General features: G+C 40.6%; 1 protein-coding gene across 3 annotated transcripts; it reads left to right on the top strand.

Annotated features, from left to right (window-relative positions):
- Positions 1–705: 705 nt before the first annotated feature.
- On the top strand, positions 706–17149 carry LOC114240329 (poly(A) RNA polymerase gld-2 homolog A). Of its 3 annotated transcripts, XM_089736294.1 has the most exons (11): positions 707–1059; positions 1127–1397; positions 6360–6545; positions 7377–7495; positions 8431–8608; positions 8699–8830; positions 8906–9034; positions 9827–9971; positions 12252–12367; positions 12453–12605; positions 12636–17149. In XM_089736294.1, exons 2-10 carry the CDS (start codon positions 1136–1138, stop codon positions 12587–12589), a joined length of 1404 nt encoding a protein of 467 aa, XP_089592420.1. In that variant the 5' UTR covers positions 707–1059; positions 1127–1135; the 3' UTR covers positions 12590–12605; positions 12636–17149. The 3 variants fall into 3 exon arrangements, with proteins under 3 accessions (XP_028026640.2, XP_089592420.1, XP_028026638.2); XM_028170839.2 differs by having other exon boundaries at positions 706–1059; positions 7377–7483; positions 12453–17149; XM_028170837.2 differs by having other exon boundaries at positions 12453–17149.
- Positions 17150–18506: the final 1357 nt, after the last annotated feature.

The raw sequence follows: 18506 nt of genomic DNA, 5'->3' as shown, positions 1-18506 counted from the left end.
ATAAAGAGACTGGGATTAATTTGATGCATAGAAGGTTTCATACTTCAGCACATATTGAAGATGACATGATCCATTTTTATATATTAAATTGAAATTAAATGAAACGGTATTAGATGGGATAAAATAAAGTCTCAAGCTACTTCTACTGACTTTGTTTCATTTTCCCACCTTTGTGCACTTTCACAGATGCTAAACAGCTAAAAAACCAAAAGCCAAAATAAAACAAATTACACAATTTTACTCCTGGCATTCCCGCCAAAAAATTCGAAATCTATTCGTAGGTACTAGTACCTCCCAAAAAATGAGAATTCCAAAATTTCCGAAATGACAATTGGTACATACCTACCTACTTCAAATTTATTACAGAATTGATCTGTCAATTTCAGCTCCCTGATCAAATCCTCAGAGGAAGTACTATAGTATTACTAGGTAGTGTTTACTCTGAGATGAGATCGAATACTTCTTGCCTTAGCAGAAAAGAGCTCACGTCATGTGACCTGCCTAAAATCCTGTTTCCCTTTAAGCTCTAATAATTTAAATTATTATAAAATCATAATGGTTTTATTAAATTTGTAATAAAGAGTCACATTTGACAAAACAAATTAATAATTAAAATAAAACTAAGTCGACCTTCAATTTCTGGCTCAAAATAGAATCATCAAATTTTTGAAAATCTTTAAAATTAAATCACGTGTGACAGCTGAGAAATGACCGTCAGATGTCACTAGTTAGTGCTACAAAAGTCATGGCGGATTTTTTTCACAAGTTTTTATAGATTTGCCGTAATTTGTGGGTAGATTTATTACTACCGGCGTCGAAAAAAATTTTAATTCTATTAACGGCAACAAGTAAGCGATTAGTGAAATCCAAAGTCAAAAGAACGGAAACTTTGATTTAAAAAGCGGCCCAACACAAACGTCTCGAATTTCTGTGAATTAATGATAAATAAAATCGTTCCAATTTTTAATAGGACGCTACGGACTCTTAAAATAATTTTTTTTCGCCTACTATGACGCAATAGGCTGTAAAAGTGTGCCTTTAGATTAGCACTTCATACAGGTTAGTATGCCTTAAATGGGCTGAAATGATACGCCGGTCGAGTGCTTAAGTCACGGCTATTTTTCAGATATCGAAGATGAACGAGGGTGCGCCTGTAATGTTCCATGCAGGCGGTGGGTACGGTCCGGGTGTTTACGTGATGCCGATGGAACGGCCTCGGCAGTACGGGCTGGAGGTGGTTCCTACGAACGTGACTGGCACAGCTTCCCCCTCGACCCCGAGTACCCCACGTCGCTGGCAGCGCCGCGACCGACAGAAGGATACAGCATTTGGATATGATTCAGATGACTCCAGTTTGTCTAGCAATGCTTCTAGCTCCAACAAGTCTGGTGAAAAAGGTAAATTTCTCATAATTATCTTAATATTATTTCAAAGATCAATTTTCCTTCAAAAGAGTTAGTAAGTATGTACTGAAATTATAAATACACAATTCAAAATATAATTAGAAAAAATACAATATACCCTCATTACATGTATCTACATTAATTTGTTTCAATTCTAAAAACAATGTCAAATATAAATTACTTATTTCCCATTGCTTTTAATTATGGCTGTGAATAAGCAGTCCTCATTTTGTAGCAATACAACCATAGAAAAAACATTTTCAATACAATTATTATTTAATTTCTTAAAATTATTCTAAATTCAATAATCAATTAGAATTCATTATATTTCCATTTAAAACATTGTATGCTCTTCATAGAAATGGTATCATTTTATAATTTAATAAAGTATACATGTTTTTCTTAAAAATAGTAAAGAATATTTATTGTTTGATAATTTTTATTTATTTTAAAACAACCATGAAGAGGAATGTCTTTAAATCAGACCTAAAAATTAACCTTATTACAATGCAATAAAGACTTGGCAATATTTGGATTCTTATGTTAGTTTGGGTTTAGATAACCATGTAACTATCTAACAAATTTGGCCCTGAAAATGTCAGAGATAAGTGAATAGATTTTATTGAATGTTGAAAAGCAATTTTTATGTAAATAAGATGATCAAAGTTTTAACGACATGCATGAATATTTTACCAAAATTAGTCAAATAATGTTAGACTACACTAGACAATACTGAACTTATTCAGACACACCCAGCATGCATTCATCATCATCATCATCATCAGCAGCCTTTATGAAGTTCCCTTCAGCATGCATTGAATTCTCTTATGTATAATAGTATTAAATAAATAAAACTATAACTTCTGAAATATAATTCAAAATGATAAAGAATAGTGACTATGAAAGAACAGACAAACAATGAATACATGCTCTTATTATTGTACACCTTTAAAATTATATAGATGAACATAATTTGGTTTGATTTATTTTTGGTATATAATTGTTATGTTGAAAAATTTATTAACAAAAATCGGTTTTAGGGAGTGCCTTGTGCTGCCAGCACGTGTATTTTATTTACTTTACTGTTTGTATTTACATCAGCTTAAAGTAATATTTGTCAAGGTTTGAAGGGGGATCCATTAGGGAGAAGGGAGAAGTCACGAATCCTTTGCACTTAATCAACATGATGAAGATAATTAACAATTGTTATCTTAAAAATAGTTATTTTTATTACAGTAAACATACTGTTTTTGTGTAAATGTAAGTACATTTATTTGCATTTAAATTTTTACAACAATTTGTTAACCATAGTTAATTTCAAATCTAATTAACTCTAGGTAACAAGGGTGATCATAAAACAAAAGATTAGTGTTAAAGGTTTAAGTGCAACTGAATAGATAGCCATTGTATACAACACTGTGCTTGAAGCCAAATCTAGGATAAGATATGACTTATCTTAGTATGATTTCAAACTGTTAAAATTGTGTTGATATGAGAATAAAACATTGCAAGGTTCAATCTATCTAGACCTCAACTTTGTTTCCCACCAATCCATTTTTTTTTTATTAAGTGTCATGGCAACATCAGACCAGGCTTGTTTTATTATGCTCATTGATAAAACGAAAGGAAGTAAGGTTGTTTGTTGAAGTATTATAAATACCCTAGCACTAGGATGTGTCTGAAGGCTATCATAAAATAAATCCCCCTTCAAATGGGGTATGAAAAAAGGACATTTCGGGAGGTCGCTGATCTCATACACACATCTGTGCGATAAAAAAATAAAAAGTACCTGTTCATTCTTTAATAAAAATATTGTATATTTATGTGAGCCAAAAATCAGTCAAGACTTTGTTGTAACAAAGCTCAAACGTCTTTGTGAAATTCTAGTCTCGTTTGTTTCTGAGCGTCAGGAAGAATTCTGTGTGTTTAGTGCGAGTTTTTAACTTCTCGATCGCCGTAAAAGCGAACTCAAAATTGTATGGAGTTAGAACAGCGCTCCTAGCGGCAAACGTAGTGGAACTGTTCCAACTCCATACAAATATGAGTTAACTTTTACGCGATCGACAAGTTAAAAAATTCACACCAAAGCATGCCCAGCATGCTGACACTCTTTTCATACCCCAATGACTGTGTATTATTATGGACACTTCCTATTTGGCGCGATTACATATTTTTATTTGGAATCCACATGAGTGTAATACGTCACTACTAGCATTCGTAATAGTTCTTTTTGATTCACGTTTGAATGACATCACGCATTCTTGTGTATATCTCAAAATCAAACATTTATCTAAACGTAACACTCAATTTACGCAGTTACTATTCAGGAAATTGTATTATAAGGTAAACAAGCATGTAAGTTTAACAGTGTTAAGTTCACGCCATACCGCTAATTTGAAATTGACCATTTGGTAATATGTAGTACATATTTACGTAATGGTTGAAAGTGCTCACAGCTGCTACCGTAACTACATTTGTAAATGAGTGCCTAATGTGCGTACGTGTCTTTAATTAAGAAATATGGTATTGAAAATTAACTATCATTCATCATTCTCCTGCCCTTCTCCCAGTCACCTGGGGTCGGCGCAACATGTTTTCTCCTTCCATACTCCTTTATCATATGCCATTTTTTCACTCACTCTCCTCTTACACATATAGCCTTCACGCAATCCATCCAATTCTCTTAGTCTACCTGTTCCTCTACCTCTATCCTCTTGATTATAGTCTCTATTGAAAGACCAACCATAAACTTAATATTTTTGACTGATATGGTGTTGCAGTACTTAGCGCCCCAGACTGTTGCGTTGAGTGTCATTGGTTCGATTCCCATATCAGGCAAACATTCGTGTGATGAACAAATTTGTTTGCTTTTTATCTGGATGTTTATTATCTATATATGTATGTATAAGTTCACAAGTATGCTCCCAGTATGTGCCTATAACACAGAGAATTCTAGTTTGGGGCCGGATGACCGTGCGTAATTTGTTCCTAGTTATTTATTTTGTTTAAAATTTGGCTTTACGTATTTTTATTTATTTTATATGATTTCTTGGTACGTTGCTTAGGCAAACGAGCTCACGTCCTACCAGTGTGCTTAGTTTGAATTTTTTAACGTTCTCGATAGCGTAAAAGTTAACTCAATTTTGTATGGAGTTGGAAGGTTTTCCCATGTTTGCCGCTAGGGGTGCTGTTCCAACTGCAAACAACTGAGTTAACTTTTACGCTATCGAGAACGTTAAAAAACTCGCACTAACCACACTGGTGTTAGATGGTGACTAAAAATACCCCAACGTGGCTCTGAAGGAGAATGCCCTTCATACTGAAGATACACGTGGCAGTGAGTTGAAGGGTGGCAGATAAGGTATAGTTATCTCTCACTCTGGTTCCCTCGTATCTTCCCACTAATAACTGGACCGACAATTATCTTCAGTTTCTCAGACATTAATTAGATTCATTGACTGACATTTGCCAGTTTTTCTATAAAGACGAAGTGAAAAAATCAACAAAGATAATGCCATTTGGATAATATTATGTGTAACAAAAGAATAGTTGTATTACTAAACTTGAAATTTAATCAATTTTTAGTTCTGGTTGAAGCCTTTTCCAAACCATTTGAATAAAAATCGTGAAAAATACGACACGATACTTAAAAAATACGACAGCCTCTTACTGCTCATTTCTACGTTTGACCTATGTAGATAAATAATGTGTATCGAAATTCATCAAGTAAACATTGAAAACTAAGCTTTTGTTGATATTTATAATCACAGTCGGTCATGAAGTTATGACTCACTCATGTAACTCTTCTATTGAATGTATTTCGCGATTGATAAGATTTGAAGTTGACCGACTCTTGCTCGATAGATCTTTTTTTATGAATGGCTGGTGTTTTTATATTCGTAAGGCGCTGGTGCGATTTGGAATCACTTTTAATGGAAAAGGGATCATTCACTGAACAGCCGGAGGCTTTGTTCGATGGATCGGACATATTGTTGTTAGGATTTAGTATATAAAGAAATCGGCTAAATTATTGCTGCGTGGTTTTTGCCGGGCTTTTATGTCCGCCTTGCTTCTCGGACCCGTCCCATACGCATTGCCTTTCGAACTTCGATCAGCAATAGTACTATTAGTACTTATTACTACTATATAGTTACTATTGCTGATCGAAGCTTTCGAAAGTGTAACAGCGACCACAAGCACTAGAACGATTCGCAATACTCATTAACTTCTTTGTAAAACTAAAGACGTAGAAATACGCGTCCCGAACTGCGCAATGATGATGGCGTCGTCTCAATGCTCTGTTACTTGTGCAGTTCAAATACTCAACTGAATAAATTTAAACAAGGCGCAAGTCAATTCACGCTACAAAAATAATTGTTTATTCTTCTTCTCAGTCGTTTGCACTCTTGGCAGAGTGGTCGTGGTCATAATTTCGGGTCGTAGTGCGGTTCAGCAGACGACGCCATTCCTAACATACCGCGATTCTTCTGCACTCGACAGCGAGACCGTTTAAAGCTGCCTTTATTTGGTCGGACCATCGTAACGGTGATCTGCCGCGCGGTCTTGTACCCTCAATGATACCCTGCACCACAAGGCATAATTACCGCTAACATATACACATTTACTGGTGGTAGGACCTCTTGAGAGTCCGCGCGGGTAGGTACCACCGCCTCGCCTATTTCTCCCGTGAAAGCAGTAAATGCGTTTCGGTTTGAAGAGTGGGGCAGCCGTTGTAACTATACTGAGACCCTAGAACTTATATCTCAAGATGGGTGGTGCATTTACGTTCTAGATGTCTATGGGCTCCAGTAAACCTTAACACCAGGTGGGCTGTGAGCTCGTCCACCCATCTAAGCAATAAAAAAAGACAACGTTTTCACACAAGGGTTTTCTTGCTGATTAGTATGCGACAGAAGCTTTTAGACAGAGCATCACATGTGTTATTTGATTGGCCAGGGGAATGTACGTCTAGCAACCCAGATCACACGGCAGCGGGGAACACGGCCCAGGTTCTGTACAACGCGCGGGAGTGGCGCGGCCGGCGGCGGGACGTGAGGCCGCAGCGCCGACTCGCACCAGAGCGGTTCTTTAAGGCCACCTATCCCTTTCAAGTTAAGTTCACACCGGATGACCTTTTAAATGGTGAGTCGAGTTTGAGTTTTGCTTTCTTAGATGTTTACAGGTTGAAGAACATCTTTGTCCAAACGGTTCGTTGATGTCCGCGAGGCCACAGTCTGCAGTTTCGTGATTTTAAAATGTAGACTTGAATTTTTTGTATTCTTGAAACACATTGAAATGTACAGAGATAGGTTCAAATTAAAACGAAAATGTGCCTTAATAAAAAAAAAAACTAATTTTATTATTTGTAATCACGTTTAATAAATAATATTTTTTCCTCCGAGGTGAAATATGGTTCCATTAGACTTATGTATGTACTTACGTGTAGACAGTCGTCGACAGACAGACGTCGCGTGAACTAGAATTTCAATGAAGGAAACTATCCTACCCTTATTAAGCTGAAGTTGGTTTTGTGTTAGAAACAGCCAGGATGGCAATGGCGGATCCAGGGGGGGGGGTCATGGGGGTCATGACCACCCCCCGAGCTGGTTCCAGGACTTAGGTGGGCCACTAATTGAATATAATGATTTTATTTATATATTTTGTCACCATACAGATTTTATGTAACTACAAACCTTCAATATTTAATTAATTTAATATAATATAATAACTTTGTATAATGGCATACGTTTGGGAACGAACGCATCTAAATTTGACTATTTGACCCCCTTCTGGCGCCAAAGCTGGATCCGCCCTTGCAGGATGGTAACACCAACCCGAGCGGGCTCCCTCAGAACTTTGTTTCCAAATTAATTTGGGATGCTGGGAAATTGAAGTTTTAGTAAACCCTAGTCCTACCGCAACGTTTTCAATAACGAAACGGTTTCGTAAATCCTTCCGACCGTCTGGTTGCAGGGTCCAAGTACGACACCCTGTCGCAGGAGATCTGGGACAAGTTCGTCAAGTCGCAGCAGACTGAGGAGACCTTCCGGAAGAAGATGAACCTTTGGAGATATCTATATGTCACTATCAAAGTAACAACTCTAACGTTTTTATACAATAAGTTGTGCGATTGGAATGTTGTGCCGAGCTGTCTGTGTCCGTGGTGGGGGACGGGTGCCCGCGGTGGGAACAGGTGTCCGCGGTGGGGGGTGGGTGTCCGCGGTGGGGGACGGGTGTCCGCGGTGGGGGACAGAGGCCGCACTCGTTGTGCTTGTGAACATGTTACGATGCAAGCTAAACTTTCGCTTGCGTCCCCAGTTTGGCGGAGGGGGATGGTTGGTCCATTTAAGACATCGAAAAAACAGAGTAATTAGGTCGTGTTAGGGCCAAACCCCATTAGTGCGTTGCGTTGCGACGTTTCATCGGATTAACGGACAAGAGACGAAACGGGAGGAAGGGTGACGCGCTGCGCTGGCGGAGCTCTGGTGCGACGACGCCACGACGGAGAGGGTTTCATTGGTTGAGGGGTAAATTAGATGTGTGTAACATTTTTGAGATGTCGTGCGTCGACGTAACGCAAGTGTGGGATACAACCCATTGATCCGTTGGGACGACGCAACGCAATGCACCAATGAGGCTTGGCCCTTACTGTCGAGTGCACGGCTCAGTAATTTGACACGAATTGCTTCGTTTTTTTTTTATTGCTTATGGGTGGACGAACTCACAGTCCACCTGGTGTTAAGTGGTTACCGGAGCCCATAGACATCTACGACGTAAATGCGCTACCCACCTTGAGATATAAGTTCTAAGTACTCTTCAGACCGAAACGCATTACTGCTTCACGACAGAAATAGGCAGGGCGGTGGTACCTACCCGCGCGGACTCTCAAGAGGTTCTACCACCAGTCCACCAATTCATTTGAATTTTGCCGTCTCAAGCCCAGCGAGCTAGTATCCTATTGCCAGTGTCAATAGTTGTTAACGTGTTGCCGGGAGCGCGTCAGTGAGTGGTGGTGCGTGTGCCGCAGACGATATTCCCCCGCTACGGGCTGTACGTGGTGGGCTCCACCATGTCGGGCTTCGGGCTGGAGTCGTCGGACATGGACCTGTGCCTGCACGTGCGCGCGCACCAGCACGTGGAGCCGCGCCCGCACGCGCTGCTGCACCTCAACTACATCCTCGGCTACATCCGGAGCTTCGACCCCGGTCAGAGCTTTCATTCGTGATGCCATTTGAAAAGTTTTAACCAGTTTGTTGTTGGTCTTCAACCGGTCCGTTTATTTACGACCCTGACAGGCGCGGAGCTGATCCAGGCCAAGGTTCCGATCCTGAAGTTCCGCGACGTCCGCAACGGGCTCCAGGTGGACCTCAACTGCAACAACGTGGTCGGCATCAGGAACACCGACCTGCTGCACTGCTTCTCCAGAAGTAAGTCACGCGCGGGCGACACGCACGAGGCAGTGCTGAGGTAGTGCACGTAGCGAGTTGACGCGTTGTGTGCAGTGGACTGGCGCGTGCGGCCGCTGGTGGCGCTGGCCAAGCTGTGGGCGCGCGCGCACGCCATCAACGACGCGCGACAGCGGACGCTCTCCTCCTACGCGCTCACGCTCATGGTCATCCACTTCCTGCAGTGTGAGTACTATCTGTGTGCTACAGATCATCCCACCTGACTGTTGTAAAGGTACGTTTCCCTTATTGCCATTCAAATTACAGTCCGCGCGAGCTCCGAGGAATTCTAAAGAATGTTGACGTAATGAGCTAGCGTTCTAATTAGTCGATATTGCGCTATCGATACTAACACATCTTAAGCCTCCGTGCGAGTGTAAATTATAAAATAGTTCTATGAGGGTATTATGTACTTCAAATAAAATAAAACAATTGGTATGAATTTAATTTAATGAACTGATACTTATTGAACAAAATGAACGTGAAATCTTATCAATTACTATGGCAATCAAAGTAATCAGTAGTTGAAGAATATGATGCACTATTGTCACTCTCCTCGCGTACTTCAATAAGAAATCATTCGACACCATCCTCCTTTAAACCATCCTTTTGCCAGTAATGTTCCTCTAATGCTAAGACATGTTTATTATACTAGTGCTCGCCATTCTTTTTCATCAAATTAAATCGCTATTTGTGCAAACAAAAAGACTTATAAGCGTAAGTACTATTTATAGTAAAAAGCACACATAAATAACCCTACTATCGCAAAATTAAAAACGGCGGGTCGGTAAGTACACTCTCACAAAGTCGTCACTAGTACTAAGTGCGGGGTATGTAGCGAGGGTCGGGCGCGGCGCACGGGACTGTACCTAGAACTGCCTAAAACCCAAAACCAGATTTTTATAATAATATCGACCAATGACTAATGTAGAGTTTTGAGTTAGCGGCTGGAGCCCGCTGAGTGTCCCGGTGTTGCAGGCGGCACGAGCCCCCCCATCCTGCCGCGCGCCTGCGACGTGCTGCGCGCGCCCCCCCGCGGTCCCCCCGGCGCGGCCCCCCCCCACAGCCGCGCCACGCTGGGGGAGCTGTTCCTCAACATGCTGCGCTACTACGCCACCTTCCCGTATGTACACTAACAACTAACTTAACTAATTAATGCATAATGATTTGTATATGTTTGCGAATTCATTATTTGGTATGTTTGTTTGCAACTAAAACCCTGAGCAACTTAACCGATTTTGATTGTTGAAGTGAAACTTCTTTAGAATCGTTGTGATTTCAAACTCGATGAAATGAAAAAATTAGTCCACAGAGACATATAAATAACTGTGTAGGATCCAGCCGGCGAGAGAACGAGATAGAACACATTAGACGTTCTCAGTTTAGTGTTTTTTTTAATACAGCGCCATCTATGAGATTATTTAATACTAACGTGGGTATGAAACTTCTTGTAGTGAATTTTAATTTAGGATTATACGTGAAGTTAAAATATCAATTCACAGAGGGCGCTACCTCATACTATAAAAGATGATTTACAATTAGTTACTAATGACAAAATTTTACATAATATAGTTAGACATTTGGGATAATTGTATTTTAATTTTTGAAGGTTTCACTTCTACCACGTGTGAATTGCACACATGTTTTTTTTATGAATATTTCATCACTTAAATACAGGGGACTGGATCCGGCAGGTTGTGCTGCTGTCAGATTCCAGACAATCTAATTCTTAGTGCAACATATTCTTACACTAACTGAAAACTAAAGTAAACAATGTATGTGGGAATGAGTATAATTGTTACGTTATAATACTCATTGTACAAATGAATATTTAAAAAAAAATCTAATATTAAAAAAATATAAAAAAATACATGCCTGCTGAGTTTCTTGCCAATTCGTCTCAGGACGGAGGCTAGTTCTTGTGAATTGGTGGTAGTTCTTTTGACGTTCAATAAGTATGTACTTTCATTTATGTTGAATTTTTATTTTTATTTGATTTGATTTATGATATTGATTATGATAACGGCCGTCTGGTGTAGTGGTAAGTGACATGGTCACTACACAAGGGGGTTGCGGGTTCGAATCCCGCCAAGGGAAGATATTTGTATGATAAATATAAATGTATTTTCCAGGGTTATGGATGTATATTAAATATATGTATGTGTATAATAAAAATCTTACATTTATTTTCGTTATCTGGTACCTGTAACACAAGTTCTTTACGAACTTATCACGGGACCAGTTAACGTGGCGTTATAACGTGTCTGTCTAAGGGTGTCCCTGGTATGCCGATGTTACATGAGGCCCAGTCGCGTCACTCCCCAAAAGGTGGTCTATGGGTCGAGAGACACGGGACCGAGTCGCACCACTTCTAGACGCGTCACCACCGGTAGACAACCGGTGAACAGGAGACTGTGAGGAGGATCTCAGGGCGCCACCACTTACCGCTCTGGGAGACTCACGCCAATAAATGAAACAATTACAATATATATTACACTTGAGTTTATTAACTACAGATTTAATGATTATAATTATTCACACAGAATAAATTAGTGGTACGGTATCTTTGTCAAATATGTGTCGGTAGGTATACCGAACACAGGAGTAAGAATTTAATGAAAGTGAGATTAAATAACAATATTATAAACTAAGACGGTGGTTCACAAAATGACGAACGATTACTGGATTGCTTCCCCGCAACTGGGGTTGCTGGATCCGAGCCAGGTTGTGTATGCAGGTGTGTTTCTTTGTTCTACGGTAGTCAAGTACTTTCTGGATCGCCAAGCCAGAGCACCTCGCTTCCGGCAGCGTCCACTCAGAAAAGTACTGCGGGATCTTGAAGGTGATAGTAAGGTCACGCTCCGCACCCTAACATGTACATGTAATGTACCAGTTATTAGGACCTACACGACAAGACAAAGTGGTGTTAACTTCGATTCAGATAAAGGTTGTGGACACAGTGTGGAGAATAAATTATGAAACACTTACCCTGGTTGAATAAAAATACACCAAGGAACTGATAAATTGACTATGGTAAATACGTAATAAAACTTGCACTGCAGCTCGAGAGATGTTGATTGAAAAAGGCTTCGGACAAAGTGACTTGTCCTTTTATATTAATAGTCTTACGGTTCTCGAAAGTTCCGCCTATAGTGCTGTGACAATCTCACCCTCGAACCACAGACAAGATAGTACAGTCACGCCATGCAGTGTCGGATAAGTCCACTACGCAGTGATTCATAATTATATATTTCCCCACGTATACGCTAGAGGGCGTAGTAAGGCGTTATTAAATTATTAAAAAAAAATTCATTTTAATTTTTCTAGCGTTACAGCGTGATTGTTAATAAATACTTACTTACTTATACTTATTTATTATTTATGTGCACGTGGCTTGGCGCAGGTACTCGCGCATGGCGGTGTCGGTCCGGGCGGGCGCGCGCGTGTGCGTGTCGGAGTGCCGCGCCGCCCGCGCCTGCAAGAACGACCCGCACCAGTGGAAGCTGCTCTGCGTCGAAGGTACGCCCCGCCCCCCGCCCCCGACGCCGCGCGCCCCCGCCCCGCCCCGCCCCCGCCACTACACAGCGCCGCTTGCGTGTTGCAGAGCCCTTCGACCTGACCAACGCGGCGCGCTCCGTGTACGACCCGGACACGTTCGAGCGCATCGTGAGCACGTTCCGGGACAGCTACAGGCGCCTGTCCGCCGGCCTGCGCCTCGGCGACGCCTGGCCGCAGCGATGATACCGGCCCCCGCCCCCACTACTAGTCATGTCATGTAACGGCACCCGCCCGCACAGCCAATGAACAATACATATAAAGAATAACTAAACGTGTAGCACATTCTAACAAGGTGCGGCGATTGTATCCATGGTTTAGACCGTGACTCCGTCACTTCGAGGTCGACCCGTCTGCGAGTGTACCTGGGGGGCTAGCGGGGGGCGCCGCCCCGAATGCGTCCCCCCGGTGCCACGACGTACTAGGTTATTGCAGAAAATAGCTTACAAACATAGCTCCTAGCACTCACAGCTCCACTAAATACTAAATTATTATGTATATATTTTATGTGCACGTTTTTTTTATATTTGCCGTGCGGTACTTTAAAGGATGGTAATAAAATCTTGATGAAGTTTCCCAATCGGAGGGACAAGTGTGCGGCTCAGCGCCGGGACCCCCCTCTGAGCTTAGTGTAACTGGAGTCGCGCGGCAGCCCCACCCCTGCCCCCCGCCGCTCCACCCCCGCGACCCCCAATTAAACTTTAATAGATTTACTAGATCAAGTACCTCACTTTTAAATAAAGTTATTTAATTACAAATGGAATTGTTTATTAAAGAAATGTAAGTAGGTCCCGCGTGCGGCGGGCGGGGGGCACCGCTCTCCCGGAGAATTTTACTCAGGTTGTGGAAAAGTCACGTGTACTCGGAGATTAATTGTTCAGTCAAATAACGACGGGCCGATGTCGAGGGATTGTGTGTTTTGTTATTTAGTCTCTTTAAATGAAACTGGAGCACCGGGTGCTCCGCGCCGCGTCGGCTGCTAGCGGAACTATACAAAGGAACGGGGGGGCGTGATCGATATTGTGTGCGCGCCGAGGACTGCGGGGGGCCGCGGGGGGACACGCACCCCGCCCCGCCCCCGCCCCTCCCCGCGCGTCCCGCCGGCGCGCTCCTGTGCAGGAACCGCATTCAATGTACGAGAATGTGTCTTAAATTAAAATGAGATAGTTTCATCCAGACTTTTCATAGATACATTAAGCACAATGAGAACAGTGAACCATTTCTCTCTTACTTTGGAATTGTAGACGGGCTCAGCGCAGCGGTGCCCAGCAGCTAACTGACGTTAGCAATGGCCGGCCGCTAACCGCGATACCAACTCGATGAGCTAAGGAAGAAATGTTCAGTGTGCACTCGGCGACACGTTCGCAATGTTGATGCGCGCCGGCACGTGCCTCGTGTCAACTACATTTACTTACACTTAGGTATCGGCACAAGAGTCTGCTTACATTAGTACCGACGCTACAGATTTGTATGCAGGACAAACTCTCGTCGGCTCGGCGCTCCGACCGACCAAATATACCGACCTGCTTACATACGTGTGGTTAACGTTCACAGAATAGTATTTAATTATCTACTTATAAATGAGAACTATAGTCTAGTTTCGACCTAGTCGAATAGCGTTACTCTATTTATGTTGCTATAGGATATTTTAAGAGATGAAAAAGATGAAAAGAATAACATGGCAATTAAAAAAAAGTCACATAATATCAAGTAAATCGGTAGAGAAAAAGATTAGAAACGTCGCGGTAGTCGCCGGGGTCCAGCTCCGACCTAAGACTGAATTGTATCATAATATATTCGCCTCACTAGTATCGACGTCGACCCATCACTAGAGGTCCGCGGACGTGGCGACATGTTGCGTCCCTATACGTTTAATATTTATTTATTTTTTCGTTCTTTATAAGTTATTTTAATATATATATATATACGTTTTTATGTACATAGTTAAGATAAAAAAAACATTTTTAGTATCGTGTGCGTTTTGTAAATATGTGTACAGAGTAAATGACAAAAATAAATATATAAATATGATTTATATTGGAATGTACCCGTCGACGGCTCGACGCGGAGGGTCCGCGGGAGCCTTCACGAAAATTATGTTTGAAAGGGAAGAGGAAAACCGGCAATCGTCAATGCAAATTGTAGTACATCGGTACGCCGTACAATGGCACGTGTCATTAACAATTGTCAACTTTAAAAGTTGCATTTATTTATTCTTCCTAATGTATGGGTGCTAGTAGTGAAACTCGCGTGATCCCCGCGGCGGTCCCCCCGGGACGGTCTCCACGCGGTGGGACCCCCGGGGCGATCCCCCCGTGGCGCCCCCCCGCGGCGGTCCGCCCGGAGGTCCCGCGGCGCGCGCCATCGAACCGATATGTTCCCGCGATGCGCGACGCCGGGCGCCGCGGCACACGCACTCACATTGTTACTCGGAATTTTATTATTTAGCTGTTTAGTACTTGTTTGTTTTTAATTTTGAATGTGTTATCGGAGTTAGTTAAAATTAAGATAAATCTATGGTAATGTTAGAAGTTATAATGAATGATTTAAAATCACCATCTTAACGTTGTCCCGCAGCTAATGTTGTTGTCCGAAGCCGGCTGTTTTATATAATAATAATGTTATTGCGTAAGTTTTATAAAGATTTTACACGAGCGGCGCCGCGCCCTCGAATAATACCGAGAGTACAATAAATAATGATTTTTAATTTAAAAAACGTGTTACTTGTAAGAAAAACGGTAAGGTTAGAAAAAAAAAGTCTCAAAAACACGATTCTAAAATAATAAAAAACATAAAATTCGAAGAAACATTATAAAAATGTGAAAATAAAATAAAAAAAATAAAAATATAAAAAAAAATTAAAAAATATTAAAAAAAATTAAAAATAATTGACACAGTCCAGAGTCAGATTTTAGTCGCATGCTCTTCACTTTTATATAAAAATTTGTTCATAAATCGCTATCTACAAATAAGTTTTATAGATTTGTTTAAAATTGTTTTAAAAAATTATGTGAATATTTACTTTAAAAAAATACCTGAAATGCCTAATTAAATCATTCGCTTATGAATTAACTGTTCAATTAATCTTTCATCTGTCCCGTAACTTAATGGCTGTGTATTTATTTTAGATCATAGGAAAAATATCATCTAACTCTGACTCTGGATCGAAGTGTTGCGACACCAACATCTGTTGTTCTCCTATGTATAGTTCAAATTGGTAGGCATTCATATTTTTGAAGACACTTAAACATATATTTATAATATCTATGCGATAATCTTTATGGGACAAAAGATGATATTTTTTCTATGATCCCATTACTTTGGTATCGGGGGGCTCTACAAGTCTGGTGACTTGCAGAGCCCCCGCGCGTCCCAGACCCGCGACTTGTTCGAATATTTGCACTTATCAACCAGACATAACGTGGTAAAACTTAAATAAGATCTAAAAACTAAAATATCTTCCTCCCATAAACTTGGCTCAAATATTTTCAAGAGCTTGAAAAACGTTCATTAATCTTGAAAATCAAGTAGATTTGAAACCAACATATTAATTATAAACCTATAATATAAAATGCATTTTAATCAATACAATAATTATATTTGTGTGCAAAGTCAAATTCATTCTCGTTTTGTAGAATTTGGTTTCAAATTGATCCGTGCATATCCTTCAATATACATATAATTTCAGTAAAGGAATCATGACTTCGATTTCAAAGTGTCATTTGTAATTAAAATGTTACCTACCTACCAAATATATATATCTTGGTACATTTAGTCTTTAACAGTAACCAAAAGTATTGTTTTGAGCGATCTAGCAAAACTTGTTATATTGAAGCTCACCAGTGTGCTTAGTGCGAATTTTTTAACTTCACGATCACGTAAAAGTTGACTCCAATTTGTATTGAGTTAAGACAACTCCACTACGTTTGCCGTTAGGGGCGCTGTTGCAGCTCCATACAAATTCGAGTTAACTCTTTTACGCTATAGAGAAGTTAAAAATCTCTCACCAAGCACACAGTACAATGCAAGCACCATTATGTGTGTGTGTGTGTGTGTTGTAGTAGAGGGAGAGGTGTAACTGTCATATTTCCAAAATAAATGGTGCTTAAAAATACGCCCAAATTGATAAATTTTAATATGTAATACTAAAAAAGTTTGCAGTCTTGGTGACATTAAGTTGGTTGTTTTAGGGGGACAAAAAGATAACAATCACTGCCAAAAAAATTAAAATTGGGGATGGTAATTGGGAAGCTATTTAATTGTATTTATTCTACTGTAATATGTTTTGGCCTAAAGTTCAAAGTGCGTTTATAAATACTGAAAGCAATAAAATGTTGTGTCCATAAGTTTTAAGCATTAGATTTTTGAAGACCTAAGTAACTTCTATTGCTTTGTCTAAATATTATGTAACATGTCCACTAATACAGTTCATTAAAATGAAATGCAAAACAATACTAGCGGGCTGTTATTTTGAACTTTTTAAATTACAGTTTACTTATCCTATTGCAGTTAATAAAACTGGTTAAATTGTAAGTGTTATAACAATCCAATTGTTTCGAACTCTCTCGTAGAAATTAATTGCGCCTCCCTCAATCGCTCATAAATTCGTAATAGAATGGTGGCCAAGTTCTACCAGAAGTCCGCCTTGTTGCATTATATTTTGATGAACACATTGTATCTATCGTTGGACAAAATGAATTGTAAAGTGGATATTTGGAACTGATATTAAATAAAAATATACACAACTGTTGTCGTTTTTAATTGATTAACTGGATGGGTGATTTCACCCCACCTGGTGTTGTGGTTAACAAAGCCCATAGACAAAAACGTGAATCTTACCACCCACCTTGAGACCTAGTTCAAAATCTCGGTTTTTACAGTACTGTAGCTGCCCCACCCTTCAAACAAACTCATTAGGTACTGCTTCAGTACAAATAGGCAGGTTGATGGTGGTGCCTACCCGTGCGGGTTTATAAGACGCTCAGTAATTCGTGTAGTAATTAAAGCATACTAAAAAGTACCGATAATTAGAGGCCCTAGCGGGATTAAATGCCTGATTGCCTCGATTTTAGATTACACCAATTTAGAACCGGACATAAAAATCCAGTAGATATTGAGAGATACCAATAAAACGAACTCGACCGGTAAAACAAATTTAATGCGTCACATGAATAAAAAACTACACTCGCGAGCAAAAGTTTGGAATCACTTACTTGAAATTGGTTCCGCGCGATCTTGTGTACTAAATATTTTTTTGATAATCATAAAAATGAGATCATTTTAAAGGTTGAACTCTTAACTTTAAACTGATACCAAATTCATTAAAATCAAGCCAGTATTTAAGAATCTATCTTGGATTAAGGTGAAGGAATAACGAAAAAGACCTGATTCAATCGTCTGATACGTCGCGAGTTGCGGTCTATTGACCCCTATAAAAGCACCTGTTATTGGATTTTCTTTATCAGTAGACTTTCACACGTTGACCGGTACATATCTCCGCTACTTTCGACCCTTTACCTTGTACGAAAATTGAGACAACACCTACAGAAGTAGCACAAATCGTAGCCCTATTGCAAGAAGAGCTCAGCCAGCGGGTTGTCGCTCGTCGGCTCCAAATAAGCCAGTCCTCTGTTTCAAAAGTTTGCAAGCGCTTTCAGGAGACTGCTAGCTTTATCCCGAGACCAAGATCTGGACGGCGCCGGTGTACATCGGAGAGGAATGGCCGTTTTATCGTGTCAACCTCTCTCCGAAATCGGCATTAACCTGGTGTCGACGTCCAACAGGAGCTCCGAGATGTTCGTAGGGTAGTAGCCAGCAAGTGGACAGTTCGTCAACGACTCAAGCAAGCGAATCTGACTCCAAAAAGGCCTGTCACAGGCCCGAAACTCACGGTAGCTCACCGGCAAGCACGCCTTCAATTTGCTCGTACCCATCTTAATTGAGAGGTTGAGCAATGGAGGCAAATCCTGTTCTCCGACGAGAGCAGGATGTGTTTGCGCGGTAGCGACCGAAGAGGTTGGGTCTACAGGCGGCCTGAGGAGCAATTTGCGCATTGCTGTTTCGCTGAAACAGGACGGCTCTTGTATGATGTGGGCCGGCATTT

This window comes from Bombyx mandarina, chromosome 21, assembly GCF_030267445.1.
Source record: "Bombyx mandarina strain Sakado chromosome 21, ASM3026744v2".
Taxonomy (NCBI): Eukaryota; Metazoa; Arthropoda; class Insecta; order Lepidoptera; family Bombycidae; genus Bombyx; species Bombyx mandarina.
Note: the sequence above shows the minus strand (reverse complement) of the source record. Positions and strands in the feature narration are given on the sequence as shown.